This window comes from Salvelinus alpinus, chromosome 4 (assembly GCF_045679555.1).
Source record: "Salvelinus alpinus chromosome 4, SLU_Salpinus.1, whole genome shotgun sequence".
Lineage (NCBI taxonomy): Eukaryota > Metazoa > Chordata > Actinopteri > Salmoniformes > Salmonidae > Salvelinus > Salvelinus alpinus.
The window spans coordinates 42300187-42327211 of record NC_092089.1 but is presented as its reverse complement, the minus strand read 5'-3'; the positions used below and the strand labels follow the sequence as shown (position 1 = coordinate 42327211).

The 27025-nt window shown below is 42.6% G+C and overlaps 1 protein-coding gene across 1 annotated transcript; it reads right to left on the bottom strand.

Moving 5' to 3' along the window:
• Positions 1-1642: 1642 nt before the first annotated feature.
• Positions 1643-22480, bottom strand: LOC139573573 (Golgi-associated kinase 1A-like). The gene is made up of 5 exons (XM_071397191.1): positions 22001-22480; positions 8822-10300; positions 3511-3633; positions 2669-2772; positions 1643-2268 (listed from the first exon to the last, which is right to left on the bottom strand). Exons 1-5 carry the CDS (start codon positions 22001-22003, stop codon positions 2064-2066), a joined length of 1914 nt encoding a protein of 637 aa, XP_071253292.1. The 5' UTR covers positions 22004-22480; the 3' UTR covers positions 1643-2063.
• Between the last annotated feature and the right edge of the window lie 4545 nt (positions 22481-27025).

The following is a 27025-nucleotide window of genomic DNA, read 5'->3' as shown; positions in this document are numbered from 1 at the left end:
CCCGACACGGGCGTGAACCAGGTACCCTCTGCACACATCAACAACTGACACCCACGAAGCGTCGTTACCCATCGCTCCACAAAAGCCGCGGCCCTTGCAGAACAATAGGTTTCAGAGCAAGTGACGTAACTGATTGAAACGCTACTAGCGCGTACCCGCTAACTAGCTAGCCATTTCACATCCGTTACACAGGTGTGCTTCGTGACAAAGATCGCAAGAGCAGCTGCTCATTGATTTATGCAGGTGTGTGCTATCGCCGGTTAAGGCTTGATCTGATTGAATCTAGGTCTTAGTCTGGTTTGGTGTGGATTTACAATCAGAAGTGTACAGTTATTTATAGAAGCAGGAGAATATTTGATTGATTAATTTGGGTTTTGATAGTAATTCCTCTGTTTTAGATTCAACAGTTGCTATATCAGCTAATTGATCATTACTGCGTAGTTTGTTGGTCAGAAAACAACTAGGACGATTACCATTGAAGTAATGGTTGAGTCTTACACGATGGATGGCTATTCTGCTCTCTGTCTTATCAATACATTAAATTCTGTCTTAACTTTGGAAAGAGTAATAGCTACCTGGTCTGAAAAGAGTCTTTGTTTAGAACGGTCTAACACAGTTAGCAACATTTCCAATTCTGATATCTTCATTCAACCCAGATGCAAATTCAGTTGCATTATTTTTAATAAAACCTTTGGTGGTATCCCATAGAATCTGTGGGTCATTAACCAAATTTTTATTGATCATTATACATTTATTTAGTTCAATTTCAAACTGATTACAGAAAGTAGGATTTTGTAATAATTTTGTAGTAATTCTTGTGTTTCTTTAAGGAGATTCTGAAATTTAAAGTAGTAAGTGTGGTGGTCAGACAAGCTCATATGTCGAATTTCTAGTTTCTTGATTGAAGAAAATAGAGGTACCTTCAGAAAGTATTCACACCCCTTGACTTTTTCCACATTTTGTTGTGTTACAGCCTGAATTTAAAATCGATTAAATTGAGATTGTGTCTCTGGCCTACACACAATACCCCGTCAAGGTGGAAGGTGGAATAATGTTTTTAGAATTCTTTACAAATGAATTAAAAATGAAAAGCTGAAATGTCTTGAGTCAATAAGTAGGCTAAATATAACAACATAAATGCAAGACTAAACAGTCAAATATCCTCATTATTATTAGCAATATAGTCTAAATAACCTTAAACATAGAAAAACATGTTAAATAAGTGAATTGTGTCGAAGTCTATGGGACTGGCCATCTATCCTAAACAGTTTAGCCCATAGGAATGCAATGTGCTGTAGCACCACAAGGAAGCAACCACAGTCTGTAGGTCACTTCAATATATTGTCCATTGTTCATTAATTGGCGTGGAGTCATCATTGTCTAAATGTCCTGGAACATAGGCAATAAGTCCAATGTTAAGCAATAATACTAGTATTAATAATACTAATAATAATAATAGTGTTCCTTTAACCCAATTGAGAGGGTTTCCTCATCGTTGTCTTAGGAGTACAATCTTATAAAAGGTTTGGTATCTTCTTATCGACAAGACTCCTGGATCCAGTTCAGAAGCTATTCATTGATCTAAAATCTTTCATTTTAAGATTACAGCTGAACGCTTATCTCATAAAACAGACATTAAATCAATCGTTAAATCTGCTATTTTTTATTCGAAAATACAAAACTCACCTCATAAACAGGCAGCGAAGAAAACGGTGCAATTTCAATAACATAATTTGCTTGCCTTGAGGGATGTTGGCAAGATGTATGGATACAACATGGATGGGAACCACAAACAGCATGGAACAGGCATACTGTATCTGTGGCCCAAAGAGCACCCTCTTCCCTATATAGTGCACTACCTTTGACCAGGGCCCGTAAGGTGTTATAGACAATGAAGGGCTGTGGTCATATGTAGTGCACTATATAGGGAATAGGGTGCCATTTGAGACACACCCTGTGTCTTTAGGCTGCCCGGGACCTTGAGGAGGCTTCCACGTCTGTCACAGGCACCCCCTGCCTGGATGAAATGAATGTACTGCTGGGTGCTTTCTGGGCCATTGGATTCACAGATCCCTGTTCAGTCTGAGTCTCTTGTCGTGGATGTGCTGCAGCAGAATCCTCCCTCTCTGCTCAACAGTGTGGATGAGAGGTTTCAGGCCACGTGCACCCCCTCGGCTCTCCCAGAATTCCTTGTCCATATACAGGGAGCTCAGGAGCATGCTCTCCAAGCAGCCAGACTGGAGAACTGATACGGCTCTCTCTGGAAACCTGCCAGAAAAATACAGTAAGACTGTTAAATCCAGACAAATACCAGACAAAGGATATCAAACCCAATTGACTGAGCATATTGTGATGATGTGGGCTATTTTAGTTTCATCTACCAACAGTTACACTTCATCTATTCAGAAAGAAATAACAACAATGCATAGCTAGAGTTATGAAGATCCGCCCACTCGCTTCACTGGATTTAGGAAACACACATTAAGGCTGTGTGATGTGGGGTTGATGTAGGGTTCAACTGAGCTTCTGTACACTAAGGTGTTTCCTAAATGGCATCCAGTTGCCTATATAGTGCAGTACTTTTGGCCGGAGTTCTGGCAGACTAAGCCTATTTCCATGATTCGGTCTATCCTTGAATAGAGACTGGATTGTAGATGTTTGTACTCACTCATCGATGCCCTCTACTAAGCGGAAGTTGAGGTTTTCATGGGGATGATTTGGCCTGCCTGCATTGTCTATAAACACCAGTCTGGTAGGCTCTACCCTCCTCACCTGTAGAAAGAAACATAGACCGACACAGTATAGTTTAGCATAAAGTATCATCAACACTAACTGTATCTCTTTGATAGATATTAATATAGTAATTATGGGATGAGATGAAGGCTCGGGAGAATAACTTTAAAGTAGATTTTACTTTTTTAGACCTCTCACTATATATCAAACTATAAATCAGTGGCCAAAGTTTATTGGTCACATACACAGTTTGGCAGGTATTATACTGCACATCAAGAAGATAGACTAAGAATGATATGCACATCACAAGATAGACTATATTACAGTGAGCTAGGTCAAGAATCCAGTATATAGATACAAAGTCAACTCCTAATCCTTTCTACAACAGCTGAAATAATAAAGCGTAATGTGCTTAATAGAATTCTATTTGTCTTTGTCAAGAGCAAGTACCAAGTATCAGCAATGAGTTCAGCAGGTTCAGTGGAAAGAGGGAGTCATTTTTCCACAGAGCAGTTGTAAAAGAATAGTGATCATATTTGTCCAACATCGGAATTCTCTTTGTTAAGAAGAAAAGGTCTGGATAGTAGTAATAATATTAATAAATGTAGAGGTCTGTTTACATTGTCCAATTAGATTATTTAGACAAGCCTCCTCCTTAACCTCCTTCAGGCTATTATTTTACATTATGTCCAAGTAAGTAAGTAAGCCTTGTCTGAGCCAGAATGGCCCGTACATTATGTCCATATGATGTTTTTTGGGGTGTGATATGGTAGTTACCAGGATGTGCACCAGCACTAGATCCTTTGAGTTCCTGCACTTGGTATGTAGCAGGTTCTCCACACATGGTTCTGCTGGGTCAGGCTGGAAACCACAGCAGTACCGGTCCAGACGATCATTCACCTGCACGGGGGGATGGAAGAACATGGATTAGTTGGGATTGATCATCAACAATGAGCTTTCCATAGAATTACATACAGAACTGTGATTTATCGCAGGGGTTCCCAATTGTTTTTGTTTTTACAATTCCTGATTGTATACCGATCTAAAACAACACATAAATCTGTGATTCTTTAGGCTAGAAACAAGCGGTACAACACTCAAGGAAGATACAGCTCTGATGCACATGGGATTATATTTGATTGGTCTCTATGACATTCAGAAGCTGAGCTATGACCTTCTAAAGTTGAGGAGTGAAAGAAATTGGACTATGTGTTGTTTTAGACTTTGCTTGGGAAGTAATCTTATACAATCTGACTCTGTGGCTGTCAATTGATCTATTCACTTTCTGCAAAATAGAATGTGAATAATTGAATTGAGTGTTCATATAAATGATCATAATAAAACATATTTGATAACTGTCTAGATGTCACGATCGTGTGGTTGAGAGACGGACCAAAACGCAGCATTTGGAAAATAAGCCATCTTCCTTTATTAACACCACGAAGATGAACACGACACAAAACACTATACAAACTAACAAAACAACAAAACGACCGTGAAGCTACAAACGTTGTGCACATACATACATACATACATACATACAGGCTACAAACGTTCTACATAGACAATTTCCCACAAATACCTAAAGCCTATGGCTCCCTTAAATATGGCTCCCAATCAGAGACAACTATGACCAGCTGTCTCTGATTGAGAACCAAATCAGGCAGCCATAGACTTTTCTAAACACCTACACTCAACCATAGACTATACTAGACACATACACTAAACCATAGACTATTCTAGACACATCCACTCAACACAAACCCATACACTCTAACAAATCCCCCTAGACATTCCAAACCACCCAAGACAATACAAAAACACAAACCTAACCCCATGTCACACCCTGACCTAACTAAAATAATAAAAAAAACAAAGAATACTAAGGCCAGGGCGTGACACTAGACATTATTTTCTATATCCATTATTATGATTATTATCATTAAAAAACCTAGAATTGCAGGAAATTAGCTTCAAAACAACACCACAAATTCAAGCTGGTGGTGTACTTAATATATGCTATCTCAATAAACAGTCATAAAGAAAGCGGTGGGGTGCATGACATTTTTTACATGTGAAAAAGGGGGCCTGGTGAAAAAAGGTTGGGAACTCCTGATTTATAGGATCTCTTCGGTCCTTTCTTTATAAAGAACTTCAGACTCCGGAACAGCTTTCCAAGAGGAAAATCAAGGGTGACTACAAGAAACAAGTAGAAAATGTATTTACTTTCTGAAATCATCAACCATAGCAAATAACTCTTAGCGCTTGTTTGCTATGCAGTCATTGATCATTTTGTTGACAGAAATCAAAATGCAGCCAAGTAAGGCCTAAGTGTTGATAGAGATAGTGACAGTTACAGCTTAAGCCTTTGGCATGAGAGCAGGAGCGAGAGGGAGGTGAGAGGAGGAGTGGAATGGTGAGAGGAGGAGTGGGGGGCTGGTGAGAGGAGGGATGGTGAGGAGGTAGTTACTTGTGTGAGAGAGACCCCAGCGGGAACTTTGACTACAGTAAAGAGGTGGTTCAGTCATTGTAGGTCAATCACCTGCAGTGAGGGCAAACCAGAGCAAACTAGCGAAAGCAGTAAGACTGCTTCTTTTGCCACCTCATTTATTGCATTAAGTCCAATTCTATGAACAAGAATGCATTAGTAAAGCCAAACTTTTAAGTGTACTTTAAATTCATATCTATTCTAACTTCAGGCTGACTTCTCTCCACTTCATCAACTTCAATAATCACTGTTTAAATAAGGAAGCTCTTTTTTCAAAGTTAACATCCATCATTTTACATTTGTTCATGCATGTATGTATTCACCGCAGTTGTTTTTTTTGTTGCATAACTACACCAAAAAATCCCTAAATATAATGACGCAACATCAATACCTGTGGTACCATTCTCTTCCTCATTATACTGCAGAATAAACCAACTATCAGGGGAGGAAGGGAGCAATGTCAACCTTGTTGTTAAACTGAGAAGTGAAGGCATTGCCACACTCCTCTGAGTGTTACCAAGGTGAGATATGCCCCCAGGTCTGTCTGGGCCTCTCTGTGGTAAAACTCACACCACACCATTTCGCTTCACTTCTTTAGCGCCGTCAGGAGTTCTCACATCCCTACTACATTTCACCCTTACACTAGAATACACTCATTCCCGTAGGGACAGAGTACAAGAGTCTCCTGGATACGGTTTCAGTGTTGACATACAGTATTACACCACCACCAAGTCTCTGGGAAACAGGACATGCTATTAAGGTCTATATCACACACAATAACATCACAAGCAAAACAACAAGCCTACTCACAACTAATTCATAGCAATACATCAGTAGCCTTCTTAGCCTACAATGGCAATTCAAAGCATCCAAGGCAATGACCAACAACAAGGACACTTGGCGCAAGGTCCTCTGTCTCCTCTGTACTCCCCAGGCGAAGTGTGTGTGTGACTGTGTGTCCTTCACACTGTTCCCCTTGCTAATTGGTGTTAGGTTCCACATCAGAGCCATTAGATGTGTTAAATGAGCAGGTAGGAACAAGTGTTACAGGGTCCCAGTCAGCAATTCCACTGAATCAATACAATCAATACAATGCTATTAACAGTTGGCCATGTTACAGGTATTGGCTTCTGCAAAGAGACTACTCATGTATTATTCATACAGTGGCTCCCCGCATCCCAAATGGCACTCTATTCCCTATATAGTGCACTACTTTTGATCAGAGCCAGTCAAATCTAGTGCACTATTTAGGAAATAGGGTTCCATTTTGTATTCAGCCACTATTCTCTCCCCCCACAGATCAGTTACCCATTCCATTCCATCTCACAGAGAAAAGGCAGTCTTTCTTTATCTTTATCAGATTTTTCTACAGCTGAGTTGGTTCAGTGGCTGGGTGTTCTATTGAATAGTTTTCTATTTTTAATAGAATGGGTAGCATGGATAAAACGCTGTAATAGCCTCCAAAGTGAGAGAATATAGATTGAACACAATCAAAGAATGCAATTAATGACTCATCTCTTTTAGAGACATTTTCCAATAGTTTTTGTTTGCTCAGCCTCTTTTCCTTCTCATTGTGAGACATTATTTCCTGAAACAATATCTATTCTGCCGCCAATCTGTATTGGCTACATAACAATGACTGTTCACCCTGCAGTAACAAAGTAATGGATGGAAAAAGTAAGCCCCACGACGTTTTTCTAAATGTTTTGTTTACTATGTGGTGTCCTTCATCCCCATAATTTTTCTGCCAGTCATAGACCACCCTTTTCAAAGAGCACCTAATACTAAGTCTCCATGGACTTGTAGTTTTCACCCATCCGAGTGCACCAGCACACTGTTTATTTCTTCTGGGATTTTTTCTAACAAAGAAATGGACTTTCTTTTGGCTATAGAGACAGATAGCGAGAGGAGCAGCTGCTATTACTTTCCTCTCAGTCCTTCCTAATGTGGACTTAGGCATCCGTGATTGCCGAGCATCACCATGGCAACCCTGACTTTGACTTCACACTGCCAGCGGCCAGACATTGGGTCTTTAGAGGCCTGATGAAGACCGAGACTGGTGTGTGTGTACTTGTGTGTATCAAATATTGTACATTGTACTCTGTCCATACCATACGTACTAACTCTCTCTTACTTGCAATAAACATCATTGGGTTGTTGGCTTCATTGCCACCTCTCATTCCCTAATGGGAGCTTAGATATTCCCCATGCAGAGTTAGACTGACATACTACTCCATTTAGAGTGGGACTGTGGCAGAGCTGGCCTTATCAATCCTGTATTAATTACATCCTCTCAGGATGTCTCAGCTTTACACACACACACACACACACACACACACACACACACACACACACACACACACACACACACACACACACACACACACACACACACACACACACACACACACACACACACACACACACACACACACACACACACACACACACACACACACACACACACACACACACAAAATGATCCTCCATCCGGACCATCAGCCATCATTTCTTACACAATAAAGAACTCCAACTTCATTATAAATCACTGGCAGATCATAAACGAGTTAGAAGCTAAATTAGAGACAAACATTGTGTTGATTTTTTTATTGAACTGCGCTGATACATTCATCTACTGTAGTAGGGAGAATGATAATGTTCATTCATCTAGTAGGAGAATGATAATGTTCAATCATCTAGTAGGGAGAATGAATATGACTTATTATGTTGCATGTCTAGTAAGCTGACGGGATGCACTCACCATGAAAAAACATAATTATCTGATAATCAATTACATTTATCGCTCCAGACAGAGAAAGTCACACTCTTTTCTTTGGCCGGCATCTTTTAATCTAAGGCAGTTTAGTGAGTAGAGTTCTTCAGATGATAAGACCTTGGCAATACAATCCAGTGCTCAAATAGGCTCATTATCAAGGACTGCCAGCCTACTATTAGACGAGGTTGGTGGATTTCATCCAGTGAGAATGTTCTTTAATATAAATGCAAAACAAGATCTGCATCCCAAATGGCAAACTATTTCCTTTGTAGTGCACTATTTTAGACCAGGGCCCATAGCACCATGAGTTTTCCCAGTCTGCCTGACCTCATGAGTCCTTATCAACTGGGCCCTCCATAGTGACGTTAAGTGAATCACTAGCTAACTGTCAGTTTATATAGCGTACTGGAATAACAACTTTACAAAACTTACATCTCTCAAGGTGAGGTGAGATTTCAATCAGAACTCTAGTCTATGCATTATTTCGATAGGTTGTCTTCACATGGTGTGACTGAAAGGATATAGAACGCTATCAGTTTGGATGTGTACGTTTGAGTGGCAGATCAGGATAGAAATTAGTTAAGGTTATGGCTAAGGTTAGGGATACGGTTAGGAATTAAGATCGGGTTAGAATGCCTGACATTAGGAGCCATATAAAATCTAACCACTACCTATCAGTCTTTCTGACCTCTTTACTCTAGCCAATGTATCTCTTAAAAGTTCAAATCAATGATGTCAATAAGTTAAATAAGTTAAATATGCCATGGAGATTGGGTTTAACAAGTGTGATTGGAGGATACAGTGTGTTATCAGTTGTTCTATACCTGTAGGAGGAAGTCAAAGAGTGCCAGGCGCCCCCACTCCGCATGGTGAACCCCCACACAGGGGGTCTCGTTGAGGGCCACGCCGCTGCCACTGCCACACCTGGCCCTCAGCAAGCTCTGGTACTGGGGCCAGGTGAGAGGGAACGAGTTCTGGTCATTGTCATCATCAGCCAGGTGCTGGATGCCTGGGTCCCACCACACCACGGGTCTGGCTGCCCCTCTGGTGTATTTATAAGGCAGGATGTCACTGTGGAAGGCCCTGAACACTGTGGGCAGACTCCTGTTCAAGCCGAGAACACGGTCTAAATGGAAAGCAAAGACTTCGAACCAGTCGTCTGGACGTTTGATCAGGGCACACAGACCCTGTTGGCAGTGCCCACTGTGGTCAGCCAATGGAGCCCCAAGAGAAGGGGGATGATGAGGGGCACCCAGCACTACATGGAGGACCTGTCCGTGGGCTGGGACCCTGGCCTTACTGACAACCTCGCTGCCCGAGAGGAACTCCATCTTGTGAATATCGTCCTTGCTGAGCCATGGCACAGAGTCAGTGTCCTCAGTCCTTATTCTCCGTGTGTCAGTGTCTGGAAACTCCCTCTCTCCAGCTGACATCTTACACCAGTGGGCCTCCCCCTCACTCCCTTTCTCTGCCTCTGCTGCTGTCTCCGCTGTGGGCCGGGTCTCTTTACGCCCAGACGAAGGCTGTCTGTCACGTTTCCTGAGTTCTCTGGGGACCTTTTTCACAGCCTGCTGCTTGGTTAAGTTCTTCCTCCCTGCCTGCCCGGTGTTCCCCTGGTCCTGTCTCTGTTCATCTGGAGTACATTTGTGCTCAGAGTCAGACAGGCCGAGGTCTGCAGTAGAAGGGCGGCTCTGGCTACGAGCTACAGTCTGGGGCACGGCTGGGTGGACGTTCTCTTGTCTGGGAAGAGGTGGTGGTTGGGTGGAGAGCTCTGAACCACTGCAGTTGGTTAGATGGCTTCCATCATGCCTTATTAGCACAGCATTGACTGTCAATGGCTGGATATTATGTTGTTTGTCTCTACTAGAACTTGGCGGCATCTCTTTCTTCTCTTTCCTTTTGGAGGCGATGCCCTTAGTTTTACGATTCTTCTTGTAGTTGCTGTGAGTTCTCTCATCTGTCATGCTAGCTGCTCCCCTATCCAGTTTAAGCTGGTCCTTCACCAGGTGATGCTTGGAGGACTCTTTGACTTTGTCACTCTGCTTCCAACCTCCACTGTGACCGTTGAGGGGTAGAGGAAGATGGTGGTGGTGGTGAGGGGCCAATGTGGCCCTTTCCCTGGGTCTAGCCCTCGCTCTATACCCTCCGGCTCCAGCAGAGCTCAGGCCTCGTGAGGGCAGCCTGCGTGTCTCAGAGGGGGGGAAGGGGAGGGTGTTGATCACCACCACAGACAGGGTAAAGAGGAGGAGGAAGGCCCACACTGCCCACCTCTTGCAGCAGATCTTGGACCACACTCTCAAGGCCTGCATGCATGGGAAACAGGAAACAATGAGAAAGTTAGGTCTGTAGTTGAGAACCACCAAAAAGCCATGATTATAATGGAGCAGAGCTATAAATAAAATATATTTACTCTCTAAATTGTACGGTCGCTGGTCGGCCACTTGAACTGAACAGCTCAGATTCCAGTATGTGTTTACAGAAGAGGAAACTTAAATCTCTCAGAGGTTGAGAAATGCACATATCAGTACACAGACTGAAGGATGAGGGTAAACAAAACAATGTAACAACCTGTGTTTCAAACAAAAAATATAGATTTGGTAAGTTATTCTGTTAAAACACTAAGGTGAGAGAGAAAGAGAGAGAGAGTTGATCCACATGTATCCCGTCTGCAATGCACACAAGTGTAAATAAAGCCTTTTTCAGCCATAGCTAGGCTTTCCTCTGCTTATACTGTAGGAAAGTTACAGTTACTGAGCTGAGACAAATACTATGGCACACACATAGATATTGTAGCATTCCCTTCTGCACGCCAGACCATCCAGAATGTGCTGACAGATACTGCGTGCCAAATGGTATATAGTGCACTCCTTTTGACCAAGGCCCATAGGGAATAGGGTGCCATTTGGGACACAGACAGATTCTGGATGGCTTACTTCTACTACAGCCTCTGTGATGATGAATTACTTTTCTGTGGCATAGGCCTAAATACAAACCGGTCCCATTCCATAAAGTCTCCATCGCATATAGAGTATGTATGCCATAGAGATAAATCCATTCAGATGGATCTCTATGCAATATGCTCTCAATGTTATTCAAACCTATGGTAAATCCAGAGGCAGTTATTTATCTGAATCATATATCAATTAAATGATTAGGCTATGGTATAGAGCTATAGCTATTGTTATACTCTTGTGAATTCATGAATGGTTTTTACTAGATTACTTGTAGTTTTTCATGTTGTCTGTCTGTAATTTTTTGTAATGACTTGGTGCTGCCTATCTTGGCCAGGACGCTCTTGAAAAAGAGATTTTAAATCTCAATGAGCCCTTCCTGGTTAAATAAAGGTTAATTAAATTAATTAATAGAGGCTATGGTATAAAGCTATAGAGGCGATGGTATAGAGCTATAGAGGCTATGGTATAAAGCTATAGAGGCGATGGTATAGAGCTATAGAGGCTATGGTATAAAGCTATAGAGGCGATGGTATAGAGCTATAGAGGCTATGGTATAGAGCTATAGAGGCTATGGTATAGAGCTATAGAGGCTATGGTATAAAGCTATAAAGGCTATGGTATAGAGCTATAGAGGCTATGGTATAGAGCTATAGAGGCTATGGTATAGCGCTATAGAGGCTATGGTATAAAGCTATAGAGGCTATGGTATAGAGCTATAGAGGCTATGGTATAGAGCTATAGAGGCTATGGTATAGAGCTATAGAGGCTATGGTATAAAGCTATAGAGGCTATGGTATAGAGCTATAGAGGCTATGGTATAAAGCTATAGAGGCTATGGTATAGAGCTATTGAGGCTATGGTATAGAGCTATAGAGGCTATGGTATAGCGCTATAGAGGCTATGGTATAGCTATAGAGGCTATGGTGTAGAGCTATAGAGGCTATGGTATAGCGCTATAGAGGCTATAGAGGCTATGGTATAGCGCTATAGAGGCTATGGTATAGCTATAGAGGCTATGGTATAGCTATAGAGCCATGACTACATGGAACTCTCTTCCACCTCAGTTAACCCAAGCAATAAAATTAGATAAAAAAATCACCCATAAAACAACACCTCACGGCACAACGCTGACTTTGAACACACACACCAGGGACGGCCTCCAGTCCGGAGCCTCCAGAGACGGCCTCCAGTCCGGGGCCCACAGCGACGAGGGTGCCCAGTCCGGGGCCCGCAGCGACGAGGGTGCACAGTCCGGGGCCCGCTGCGACGAGGGTGCACAGACCAGAGGCGTCACCAAAGCGGGGTGAGCCAGAGGTGGAGCGGGGTCTGCGTCCCGCACCTGAGCCGCCACCGCGGATGGATGCCCACCCAGACCCTCGCCTATAGGTTCAGGTTTTGCGTCCGGAGTCCGCACCTTTGGGGGGGTACTGTCACGCCCTGACCGTAGAGAGCCTTTTAATGTCTCTATTTGGTTTGGTCAGGGTGTGATTTGGGGTGGGCATTCTATGTTTCGTTTTCTATGATTTGGTATTTCTATGTTTTGGCCGGGTATGGTTCTCAATCAGGGACAGCTGTTTATCGTTGTCTCTGATTGGGAACCATACGTAGGTAGCCTTTTTTCCAACCTATCTTTGTGGGAAGTTTACTTTGTTTAGGGCACATAGCCTTTGAGCTTCATGGTTTGTTTTTGTAGTGTTTATTGTTTTTGTTTCGGTGTCATTTTGATTTAAATAAAGAAAATGTACGCTCACCACGCTACACCTTGGTCCTCTCCTTTAAACGGCCGTGACAATGGAACCACGCAGCCGCCATACCGCTCAGGAAGGAGACGCGTTCTGTCTCCTATAGATGAACGTACTTTGATGCGAAAAGTGCAAATCAATACCAGAACAACAGCAGAGGACCTTGTGAAGATGCTGGAGGAAACAGGTACAAAAGTATCTATATCCACAGTAAAACGAGTCCTATATCCACATAACCTGAAAGGCCGCTCAGCAAGGAAGAAGCCACTGCTCCAAAACCGCCATTAAAAAAGCCAGACTACGGTTTGCAACTGCACATGGGGATACTCGTACTTTTTGGAGAAATGTCCTCTGGTCTGATGAAACAAAAATAGAACTGTTTGGCCATAATGACCATTGTTATGTTTGGAAGAAAAAGGAGGAGGCTTGCAAGCCAAAGAACACCATCCCAACCGTGAAGCACGGGGGTGGCTGCATCATGTTGTGGGGGTGCTTTGCTGCAAGAGGGACTGGTGCACTTCACAAAATAGATGGCATCATGAGTGTAGTATCTGGGATCTACATCTGTTTATATTAGTTACTATGCTGTTACTAAGAGGTGATGTATTACGACAGTGTTACGTTACTACACCTAATAGGAAATGCACATGCGCACTAGTGTGCCCGGGAACTGTAGAGCACGAGAGGTTTTGACTAAACGAAAACTAACTGTACTCCCGTCTCCTGCCTGGTCATTTCTCCACAACACAAATATTACAATGAGGTAGGAAAATTTTGTGGATATATTGAAGCTACATCCCAAGACATCAGTCAGGAAGTTAAAGCTTGGTCGCAAATGGGTCTTCCAAATGGACAATGACACCAAGCATACTTCCAAATTTGTGGCAAAATGGCTTAAGGACAACAAAGGTATTGGAGTGGCCATCACAAAGCCCTGACCTCAATCCCATAGAAAATGTTCTACCAAATACTAATTGAGTGTATGTAAACTTCTGACCCACTGGGAATGTGATGAAAGAAATAAAAGCTGAAATAAATAATTCTCTCTACTATTATTCTGACATTTCACATTCTTAAAATAAAGTGGTGATCCTAACTGACCTAACACAGGGAATTCTTACTAGGATTAAATGTCAGGAATTATTAAAAACTGAGTATAAATGTATTTGGCTAAGGTGTATGTAAACTTCCGACTTCAACTGTACATACAGTATTATTATGAATATAACTTAGCTTCTTCCATGTTTTTGTTTCTAATCTTTTCTATTTTGTCTGAGTTACATTTAGATGAATATTTGAATATTCTCCTCTTTAACCAAGCCGCTCTCTGAGTGACAGCCAGAAACTGCCATCAAGGATCAGCTTTACTGGCCCACAATGCAACTCTACTGTTTATATAACCAATAGTAGGGGAAAGCAGTCATCTCTCAGAAAGACAACCTACATCAGCTGTCCCTCTGCCTGCCTCTCTTCCTCCTCTCTTCCTCCCGCTCTCCTCTCTCCTCTTTCTCTCTGAGGGAATTCAACGGAAGGAATGTTTCAAACCCATGAGATCTTTTCCCAGTCGGTGGCTGATGACAGTTTTACAGCTTTCCCATACACCACCTGTGAATGGATTTCATTATGCTCTTCTGAAAGAATGTCATGCCAGTAGTTCTGACTGAGTCAGGGGTCCTGATGGGCTTTTAGATGTCTGTGGAGATCCCTGTCTGAATAAGATCTACTACTTACCCAGCTGACTCATAGGGCGCAGAAAAATCAACACCTAACCCCCAGGCATATGTGTAGATCTGAGATAGTTGGATAGGTAGAATATAGTATACCACCAGAATATGGTGGTAGCTCCATCTTGCCCTCTGATAGGACAGGTGAAATTCCCGCCATATTGCTTGCACCTATCCAATCCTCTCATATCTAAAGAAGTGTCCATAGGGTGTATCTTTAGGGATTCATTTGCATAAGATATGTCCTGCACCTATACTGTACTGTAAATTGTAATAAACTCCTGAGCAGCAGAGATATTCTTTGGCGGTGGGTGGATAAAGCTGAAGTTTCACTATGCCACTGTCCAACACCCTCACTCCAGTGACGCACTGCACCAGCCTCCACCTGGCAAAGCCAGAAGACTCACTCACACTCACTGATGAAACCTGCTCTCCAAGAACACATTATACACGTTCCAACATTCTGGAATTTTGTAGAAGTGACACAGATGCACCCTGTCTTGAGCCTTTCCAAATCCTGCACAAAAGTAGTGCACTATATAGGGAATAGGGTGTCATTTAAGACGCACACAGGGTCTATTTTCTTGTGGGTTTTGTGCCACGGGCAGGTGAAGCTCAAAAGGCACCTTATTCCCTATTTAGTGCACTACGGCCCTGGTCAAAAATATCGCACTATCTAAGGAATAGGTTGCCATTCGGGATGTAAGCCAAGTGTCGGCTCAGTTTGTTTTCCCAGTGGTTTGACCAACCGACTCAAATTAGTGGTCAGGCAGGTAGCACCTTGTGTGCCTGTGTGTCTGTGTGTCTGTGTGCCTGTGTGACCGTGTCAACATGAAGACATCTTGTTGATTTTGTGTGGCTTTAGCACTTCTCTATAGCAGACATGCACATCAAGGGGGTATGATACACAGGTCAACACCAAACCACAGCACAAAAAAACAAGACAAATGCCTTGGTGTCACGTTTGATAGGAATTTTAATAATCACAAAAACAAAATAGTTTGAAATTGACACAAAGTCATTGTTGTATTGCATGGCTGCAGTTGAATGGTTTTCAACTCACATGCTATATAATCTGTTACATGGCCACACAACACATCTTAGCACCTATGTAACACAAAGAACACGAGAAGAATACAGGAAGTATACAGTAGCTTAACTTTATTGAGTGGAGTCCTCTTCGTCAATTACCTTTCTTGCAGTGATCTTTACCAATATTTGTTCAGCATTTGTCTGTGTTCCACGTCAGTCTAATGCCAACTATGACAACCGCGAGGCTGGAATCCTAATAGGCTATAGCCTCCCACTCGTTTCAGCAGGCCAGGTGTCTGATGCCGTTACCTTCTGTTCCATTCTTTTTACATCTCTTCTCCTTTAGTAGACGGAACGCTCGAGGACAGGTTTGCAGGAATGCTGAGACATGCAACAAATGCTTTACAGGATTCAAAGAAGATTACGAGAAAATCTGTCTCATTATTTTCTGTGTTTAGCGGCGAGGGGGAGGAGGAGAAAGAGGAAGGGTGGATGAGAGAAAGGTGGAAGTAGGGATAGAGAGTGGGAGGGGAGAGAGAGAGAAAGGGCGAGGGTGAATACTGTAGACGAATAGCACTAATATTACACAGAGAATAGCATCTAAAAAGAGCTCCTGAAGTAGCCTTGTTCAGTGGGAGGAGAACAGACTGGCTTGGTGGTCAGGCTTTAGGGACTATCACAGTCATATTCTGGAAAAGCACTGGACTGCAGCTCTATTAGCATAACCACGTACACTAGCATGTGGAGGGAGGCTCTCTCTCTTTCCTGCTGATACATTGTAGTTAATCACCCGTTGAGAATGAAACTCCTGCATGGCAGAACAAAGGAGTAAATTCTCTCGCCATTCTACCATGGCAAAACGGATACACTGTGACTACACACAGAATATTATTCAGTTAATTGGCATGTATGAATTGTATGTGTGCAATTGTGTAAAACCATATCTATTCGCACGAGTGCACATGTGTGTCTGTCTGTCTGTATGGGCACAGGAGGTTTAGGGGGTATTGACATTTTCTAACATGAAATTAATTGCTTCTATATTCATGTAGAGTATTATTGTGTATATTAAATAGATGTTCTAGTCAGAGAGAATCATTTCTGTCTCACATGACCATTCAGTCCCAGCGCTGAGGCAACTTTGAAAGAGAAAAATAAGCGAGAACCTCCCTTTCAATAAACCGCATACAACAAAAAGGCTAACAAAGGATGCAAAAAATCCACTGACTGCTTTGTAAAACCACACAGAACATCACAACAAACCATTCTGCTGTAGTGTTGACTGGTGACTGGTGACTGGTGAGGGAGAACAAAGTCCATCATCTGACAGTAATATGACATGATGGCATGGAAAAGGCAGCATGAGATCTCTCCACTGATGTCAGACAGGGGAAGACCTTAATTGAATCAGTCACCACATCTCTGCTGCCTGAGAGATCACACTGACCGGAAGTGTTATGGAGCAAAACACAGCAAAACATTATCGCAAGATGGCTATACTGAGAGGAAAGGAATACACTGTGTGGTTGGTTGAACACAGATTCATGAGGGAGAGTGGGAGAGAGAGGAAGTGGTGACGCTCTAGGCTGGATTAAAGTAGTCTTACTGGCAACCCACACACACACAAAACACGCACACACACTCAAACACTCTCTCTCGCTCTCTCTAGATTTATAGCAATGCTGAGTTCCAAGTGACCTTGACAATACCTGATGATGCATATTTCACTGCAATGACCCCATCCCATGGGAAAAGAAGCCTGCTCGTCCCATAGACTGAAATGTAAACTGCTGCTCATCATTCTCCTCCCCAGTCAGCATCAGCAATATCCTCCTTTCCACTGGTCTCTTACTATACCACAGAGAGCCATTCTCATAATGGGCTAGTCATAGGTCTATATTCTGCTTTATACCCCGGGACCTGGGAGAAAGAGTGGTGAGATAGGGGCCCAAACAGAACAACAGTGCTTTTATTCTCGTCTTTAACAGAGCCTCTCTCTGAGTGACAGCCAGGCTGATACAGGTGTGCTTCTCCGCTGCACACAGAGAGACATTCAGACTTGATGATGTTAATCTACAAAGGGAACTCTGCAGGTGTGTGAGAGAAAGAGAGGACAGATAGAGTGAGAGAGTGAAAGAGAGATGGGGAGATGGAGGGGAAGAGGAGACGTGGGGCAACCATCTGCTGCTTAGCCTGTCCGTGAGCGCGAGCGCGTTTGTGTGTGTATGCGTGTCTGTGCGTACCAGTGTGTATACGTGTCTGTGTGTATGTGTGCGTGTGTGTGTGTGTGCCTGTGTGTATGCGTGTACATGATCAGCAACGCCTCTTTGTTATGGCAGAGGCGTCAGTACTCAATAAAGGAGTGTGACAACAGCCGATCTGCTGCAGAACATGATTCACTCAGTGTGAAACTGAAGAAGTCAGCCCAGTGCTGGTTATATCGAATAAACACAGACACAAAAGAGACAAATAGAAACCACTACACATATTCTACACACACACACACACACACACACACACACACACACACACACACACACACACACACACACACACACACACACACACACACACACACACACACACACACACACACACACACACACACACACACACACACACACACACACACACACACACACAACCTCCCAAGCAGCGAGCAGAGCAGGGCCTGCCTGGAGAGATAGGTGTGGACAGCTCTGAATCACTGTCAAGATCCTGTTATCACAGTAGTCAAATCACCGAAGGTTTTCTGAATGACAGAGGAAAACATCCTTAAGTGTGACAGGCAAACTGTATGTGCAGTACTGTATGGATGGATGTGTGAGATACAGGAGAGTCATGATCCAAACATTCCCCAAGGCTATACTGCCACTGTGTCAGAGGAAAATCTACAAGGTAACGCCTACAAGACAAGAGGATCAGTGTAGCCTACAGTGAGGTCATCAGTCAGTTACTTGTCAAGATATACCCAAAGAACAATGGCAATTTGAACAGGACACTTTTGTGCATTTATTTGCACTAAATGTCAAATATTTCAGTTATTCAAATGATGTATGAGAGCAGCATGTCCTAGTGTGATTTTGAATTACATATTGATATCACCCATCTGCAGTATAAACTGCTTAAGGTCAATTGACTGTCCTGTGGCAGTGTGGCTAGCTGCTGATAACATTGTATTCTATGCATGTAAATGAATACTGACAACTGACTTCCCATGGGGCACACTGTTGATGCATTTAGCCGGCTGAATACATTGTGATTTATTACACACGCACACACTCACACACTCACACACACACACACTCACACACTCACACAGACACAGAGACGTTAATCAGGAGCCTTCATAGTAGTCAGTGAGGCGCTGCTCTCTGCAGTGCACTTTATAGGCCCCGTGCCAGACCCTGCCTGCACAGTGATAAATAATGGGACCGACTTGAGAGCATGTTTGCCTTTTCAATTGTTGCAAGTTGAAATCATAATCTAAACTTTTCACAAAAAAAGCCTAGTCTAAACAATTTGATTTAATTGGCATGCTTCCACCAATCACGCATGTTAGTAAATTAAGGAATGATGCCTAGTGATATATGTTATAAACGCCAGGCCTTAGTTACAGCTATGAAAAACATGAATCCCCTGAGAAAGAATGTTCTAACCATATGGCTGCAGTGTGTGAGCACATTTAAGAAGGTCTGCTTTTAATCTGACACACCATGGCAAGAGAGGAACTTCAGAAGAAGGATGTTAGAAAGAAGGATGACATTTGGGCAAAATTGGCCCAGAATAAGCAACATTACATTCTTTCATCATCGTAATGTAAAAACACAAGACAAAAGCTTGATTTACCAACAAAATCACCACTATTTGGTGATAGAAACCTTCTGCCAGATCTCTCCTCTCCTCCTCTCCTCTTCCCCTCTCCCCCTCTCCTCCTCCCCTCTCCCATTCTCCTCTCCTCCTCCCCTCTCCCCCTCTCCTCTCCTCCCCTCCTCTCTTCCTCCCCTCTCCTCCCCTCCTCTCCTCCTCCCCGCTCCCCCTCTCCTCCTCTCCCCCTCTCCTCTCCTCCCATCCTCTCCCCCTCCCCTCCCATCCTCTCCTCTCCTCCCCTCACCTCCTCTCCCCCTTCCCTTCCCTCCCCTCTCCCCCTCTCCTCTCCTCCAATCCTCTCCCCCTCCCCTCCCATCCTCTCCTCTCCTCCCCTCCCATCCTCTCCCCCTCCCCTCCCCTCTCCCCCTCTCCTCCCATCCTCTCCCCCTCCCCTCCCATCCTCTCCCCCTCTCCTCCCCTCCCCTCACATCCTCTCCCCCTCTCCTCTCCTCCCATCCTCTCCCCCTCCCCTCCCATCCTCTCCCCCTCCTCTCCTCCCCTCCCATCCTCTCCCCCTCCCCTCCTCTCCTCCCCTCCCATCCTCTCCCCCTCCCCTCCTGCAAATGTATTTTCTATGTGGATTACTGAGATTATAAGCAATCTACAACCCGTCAGCGTTTTTCCTGGTCCCCAGTTGGACCAACCAGTTTTTTTCATCAATATATACACTCTGGAAACCTTAGTATCACACACAGTCCTGCAGCCACATCACCGGACTAATCTATCCACCAACCTTTTACCAGGAGCCATCTTTCCCCTAATGCTCTCTGGGAGATGTAAAGACGCTCCAAACCAATCAGGCCTCATAAAACAGGAGCTTATAGCCAGAGCTCAGAGCTGTTATGACATGTTCCTTCTTCCCAGTGAAAAGGTCAGCTCACTAGGCAGAATTCCTGCACAGTGCACACTGAAACCTATGTAGGTGTATACGTGTATAGGTTGCACTGATCGCACACAAACATTCAAGCACACACACACGCACACGCACACACATACACTAAAACCCAGATGAAAAGTGTGTGAGTTACAAAAGTTCAGACGCCAGTGTTTGGATGGTAATTTTGCCTACTTCACGCAGTCCTACTAGACCATATAAAGGGATCCACAGGTAGGCCTACTGTAGAACCTGTTTAGGACTAATATGAAACTGTATTTGACTCCAGTCTTTTCATCACAATTCAATAATTTTAAGTACTTAACCTTATCTTTAGTCTATGGCATAAGGGAAACCTAATGTTAAGTGTTAAGAGGGCGTTGTTTTGTCCCCCTGAACTGCAGTGGTGTGGAGTCCTGTCCTCCTAACAGATTTACTTGGAAGCCAATATTATATGGGTAATTCATAATGCATTGAGGCAACAAGCATTCCATCCTGTCTGAGACAGGAACCAGACCCGATACTGCCTGGAATATGGTATTTGATGTCGGTTGACCTTCCCTTTAGGCGCACAAAGTTACGGCGCTGCTTTCACTTTCAAAGCAAACCCAGGAACTGAAATCCCAGCTGAGAATACAACCATGGATGGACGGCACTCACAGTGCCCTGTGTCTAACCAATATCCTGTGGGGTTTGAGTTTTTTTGTGTGCCTGAGTACAGCAGTGAATTCCAATGGGGCCCCTTGAATGACTTGAGGCAGACTTGAGGTTGAGGGTGTAGTCAGTGCATGCTTGTATTTGAAGAGAAAAGATGCCTCTCTCTACCTCACTTGAGCTGGCTGAGTACAGAAACATTGCATGCAGATGGAGCTGATCACTATTCAAATACAGTCTAAGGTGCCAAACACTTTTTTTGTTGTTGCCAGGAGTGAAGTAGTGCTCTTCAAAATATAAAAAAACCACAATAACTAACAGGTTGTAAAATCCATGACACAATACTCTTTATGCTTCATTTAAGGTCCAATAGATGAGAAGTTGGAGTTATTCTTGGATTCCATGGAGCTGTTCAAACCAGGGTCTCCTTTCTACATGTATGGAATCAATTAAGAAAATATGAGACTTCAGGGACTAGCTGGTGGAACTGGGAGACTTGATTCCTGATCACCCAGTTGAAAGAGTGTTTGGACTAAAACTTTTTTTAAACTTTCTGTAAGAGGGTTTACTATCAACTTGAATATTTGTAAGGCATAAACATATAATTTTCTATCGGATTAATATCACACATTCTCATGCTTTCTCAACATGCAAGATAATCAGAATATCAACGTTTATTACTTCTAGTCTCTCCTCTCATTCTACTGATACTTTTACCATAAGTAATGACACTTCACACGTTTCTCTGATCAGGAGTCAGTGCACAACAGACAGAATGGATAGTGGAAGTCAGCTCTTGGTGCTGATGTGTCAAAATATGAACAATAAATAACAAATGCTCTGAGCTGACCACTTTCTTGCTTCTTTTCCTTCAGGCTAAATAGGATTACAATTTCGTATCACAAGAAATAAAGGCACACGTCATTTCGGCGATAGTGTAGCCTACAAATATAATTGATTTAGCTTTTTTAGCCAAACAGTTTGGAAGTTCGCTATTCTGCAGCTTTATCGAGAACAGAATAAATATAATTGCAGCAAGAGTATGCAAATTCAGCACTTTCACGTGGATGCATAGCCAAAACAAAAGTTTGAAATTGTGCTATCGGGCAGCAAAAGGAGAATTCTGATTTAAGGAAACATGAACCGCACTTACCATCGTTTCCCCCACCCGGGTGCATTCCACAAGGAACGTTTACAGCCTTTATTATAGTGCAAACACGTCCGGTGACACCATGTAGATATGGTTACACAAACTTTATTGAAGACTGGACAGCATTGGTTCTGAAGATGCAGCGTGCATAAAGTCTCCAGCTCCTCCACAATGCTTTTTCCATATACTATCACTTTTGAATTGAGCTATGTTTCATCTCCATCTATAGGCTACATTGCGGTTGTCATTATTGTAGGGTACCTTGGCATTAATAAAGGTAACAATAAATCTCGCAAATTACAATAGTTAAGTAGGCTCCAGTACGTTTCAGTGGCTTCAAACCTTTGTGGTAGCCTACTTCTCCAGAAGAAATCCCAACCTACAGTTTTGTTTTAGCGCAAAGTGGAGCAAAGGCATATGAAAAGCAGCTCTCACTCCCGAGGGACCCGTGCGTTTTGGAAAGTTTATTTCACAGTAAAAGTCCTCTTTCTGGGACTAGATGGGTATTTGGTAGACTATAGAAATGCGCTGTAATTTGATAGCAGTCGGCCTTGCGTGGTCTAGCTGTCCATATATTGGATACAGGCGCCTTGCAATTGCAGAGCACGTTTTTAAATGAGTCATGAAGCCTAATTTAAATAACAGACACGCACATAGCCTTGATGGATGAGAGCAATAAATGATAAGAACCAGACACATAAAAACGAATTAATGTTGCTTTTTATCCACTTTGAAGTGTGCTTGAATTGTAAAGTACTAGGCTCACTATCCATCCCCTGGCATTCGAGTCACAGGGGACAGATCTAACAGATACCCATTACCAATTAGGTCTATAATCTTAACTAATAACACATAGAGCAATTTTTTGGGACAAATATTAGGCCTAGTCTTGGACTAAAAAACATGCTCAATGGAAAGACCTAATCTCCATTGAAAGTGATTTGTAGTCTAGCACTAGGCTTGATCTGTGTCTGGGAAACTGGCCCATATGGTTCTATCATCTTCAGAGATGAAGAACACACTGTTACATTTCTCTGAAGATGAGGTGCTTTTCAACAATGAACGGATTAAAAGACAACGGACAAGGATGTCAATTCTTGGCTCACTAGTAAATCTTTATGGTCAAGGACTGCCCCCTTCTGGTAGCTACTGACCTAGAGCACATTGAATTGCAGTCAAAAACGGAGAAGAAAGGAAAATGCATCCCAATTCTCCACCGTTCTGAAGGGGAAAGTACAAGTGCATGCAATTGTGGAGAATCAGAACACATACATAAAGTCTACAGGGGGACGTAGGCTAGGTAAGGTAAAGAAGAGGGAGGAAACAGATATAACTAGCTGGAGTCTGGAGATGATAACATCATGGGTAATGTTCAGTTTATTGTTAATATGGAACATTCAACCAACAAAAAATGACTGTATGACAAGGATTTGCTGATATAGTACATCAGACGAGAAACATGCAAGATCTCTGAGGTAGATGATCACATAACCGATAATGCCATGCCATCCAGCAAAATATGTAATAAAGAGATTGTAGTCATTTCAGGTGTTTACCATGCGGCCTTCAACCTTCATTCAACCTCCTGATCTACAGTACTGTATAGCTGATGACTTAGTACAAACGGGATCATTTTTGCTCAGTAGTTCATTATGCAATTAATACTTCTCTTTTATTTTACTTTAAAGACCAATTGAGCGTTTGAAGTCACTGAATCTCTTAGAATTGTCTCATTCGTCTGTTTGGGATGAGCCTAAAGCAGCGAACAAGATCTTATAATGCATTACTGACCCTCAAGTGTATCTTCTCACTGAGAACACTTAAACAAACACATGGAATGGAGATCCTTTAAACAGCTTAAGATACATTATTATGTTTTGTATAATTTCAGCCAGTGGTTTTGAAAGTACCCCTGCAATGAATATGATATATTACAAATTTCAATTTGTACAATATGTTATGCATTTGTAAGTGCTTAAAGGGGCAGTGCAGTCAAAACGTGATTTCCCGTTTTTCAGTATGAGGTCACAACAACACTGTTCAGGTGGGAGGGAGTGTTTGGCCCACAGCATGACATCACAATCTGATCTGATTATTTTGATCAATGACCAGTCAACTTTTATTAGCATATGTATCATCCTACTTTGAAGGTGTAAACGGGGTAGGCTCTAGTCTAGAGTCTAGATGATCCTATTTGCCAATCAGGGCTGTGTATGTAAATATATTTACATTTATATCAACACACCCACACGATCAGACTGAGCATTTCAATTGTAAAGGAAGCTCGAAATAAATAATAACAAATATATTTGGAGTTATTTTCATGAAATAAACACACAGTGATTTATTAGACATATAGTGATGATTTAAAAATAAAATTAATAAGACTCCATGTGGGCTTTAAGATCCGTTTAAATCTTTTTAACTGATGATGATAATATCTGGTGATAATACCTTGCACCTGTCAGTGTTCTATTGTTGCCTGCTGTAATTGTGTCTGGGTGCTAGTGTGACAGGTTAAAGGAAATACTAATTACCTGTTATACATTAAAAAGTATTAGTAAGTTCATAGTATGTGAGGATCTTAAAACATCTAAGGTTAAGAAGATTCAGTATTAGTTGATAGATTGATAACATTTATATAATTGTGTTAAAATCCGTCAAGCATACAAAGGGTACGAATTGTGAGAGGAATGTGTAAACGTTATGTTGATTACTTTATGTTGTCGTGGGTAAAAGTGTTAATCTGTGATCTACTAAATGCTCTTAATCTATGAGCCTGAGATCGATTGCTCTGGTCTCCACTCAAGTTCACGGAGAATTCGCGGTCTTTTTCTCATTGCACTAAAAGTTCAATGAGTAAACATTCCCTATCACTATCGTGATTCTTTCTCCCCTTTTTCAGGTACATTATTGATGATTAAAAAGAGTAATTTAAATGTAATAACTCGCTAACATGTCAAGAGTGTTTAAGGTTTGTCTTAGTAACATATTGAGGAAGTTAGTTAAGTTTGCAGAGAGAAACATGAGCCCTGCTCGGTTGCAGCTAGCTTCGTACTGCTAAGTAGCTGCCATTTTATGTCGATTGTGAATGAACATGTGCGTTGTTAATAAGATATTTTGCGGTGTTATTTGTGTAATGGTTTTTCAAACACTTTATTGCCTGTTGATAAATTGAGTTATGGTTTACTGAGTTAAAGCTTATATTATATATTGAAAATAGTATTTGTTTCAGTGATGTACAGTGTATACTGTTGTGACTTGAATAAGCCTTGTACCCTACAAAACTATCTATTTCCTGTAGATCTGTTATTCTGTAAAATGTGTTACTTATGTAAAATGATTGCACTAAAAGTTCTCAATGAGTAAACATTAACCTATCAATCTCGTGATTCTTTCTCCCCTTTTTCAGGGGTGTAACATTTTTGGAGGCTCCGCTGAGATAGCTGCTCAGATGTCCAGTTTCCACATCCTGGTCGCTGAATTCCGAGCCAGCTAAATCCCCACATAATAACTCAGGCAGGCTGCAGTGAGGAAAGTGTTGCTGTTCGAGGGGAGCTGGAAGTTGGTGGTTAAGTACGTGTCACCGGAGGCCATTGATCGACCATCAGAGACAGTAAGGACCATCTAATTCAGAGTCAACTCCTGCACAGTAAAAGTTCCTCCTGTTCTGTCAACATGACAACCGCCTTGGAAGAACTACAGGACGAGGTAGTAGGAGAATTGTACACCCTGACTAAAGACAAGTTACTAGAGATATGTGATTTCCTTGACATATCAGGCGAACAGAGAAGAGATGTTCAAGACAAATCCCGCATATCATTGATGACTCACATTATGATGTTCCTTGAAAGAGAGGAAATTGCAGAGTTAGAAGATGGCGGCATGTCGGAATTGTTGCTACTTAAAGACAAAATGACAGAGATGATCAGTGGCATAGATAACAAAACATGGCAAACTGACCATGATATTGAAACAGCCGGAATACATCACAGAATAGAGGAACTGAGAACTGTAACCCCACAACAAAGGGTGGGAACTGAGCAGATTACTGCAGCCAAAGCCAGTGATTCTCTGCGTCAGCCCCAACCCCATGCCAATCTTCAGGGGAGTGTGCCGCTCTCACCCAATTGCCACGATCGTCGTAGTGAGGAGACCAAGGCGCAGCGTGTGAGAAATACATCTTCCTTTTATTTTGAAGAAGACGTAACACGAAACGAAACACTCTTACAACAAAACTAACAAAACAAACGACCGTGAAGCTATAAACGAAAGTGCACACACACACACACACACACACACACACACACACACACACACACACACACACACACACACACACACACACACACACACACACACACACACACACACACACACACACACACACACACACACACACACACACACACACACACACACACACACACACACACACACACACACACACAAGCTACTAACGTTCAACATAGACAATTACCCACATTAACCTAGTGCCTATGGCTGCCTTAAATATGGCTCCCAATCAGAGACAATTAATGACATCTGTCTCTGATTGAGAACCATTCAGGCAACCATAGACACAGCTAGACACCTATACTAAACACAAACCCATCTACTCTATTTAACCCCCTAAACCATACAACCACCTTAGACACTACAAAAACACATACATTCCCCATGTCACACCCTGACCTAACTAAAATAATAAAGAAAACAAAGAATACTAAGGCCAGGGTGTGACACCAATGCACAGCCCAGCTCATACTGGCGCAAAGAGTTTAAAATTTCTGGTCAGATAGGTGAACCGGGCCAGAAAGATAAACTGATTTTTTCCAGCCTTGCCCACCAGATCGAGAGTGGACTTAACAGAGGCTATCCTGAGGTAGAAATAGTAGACGCAGTAGTCAGGGCTATTTCTCCAGGCTCACAGCTACGCAGTTACTTGGAAGGTAAACCCCAGCTAACTCTTCCCACACTTAGATGTATCCTGCGTTCCCACTTCCAAGAGAAGAGTGCAACAGAGCT

Coding starts and splice junctions, on each gene's coding strand:
- LOC139573573 (XM_071397191.1), bottom strand. Junction 3,634..8,821: donor TCTTTGACTTCCTCCTACAG/GTATAGAACAAC, acceptor CCCCCCGTGCAG/GTGAATGATCGTCTGGACCG. Junction 2,773..3,510: donor TAGTGCTGGTGCACATCCTG/GTAACTACCATA, acceptor TTCTTTCTACAG/GTGAGGAGGGTAGAGCCTAC.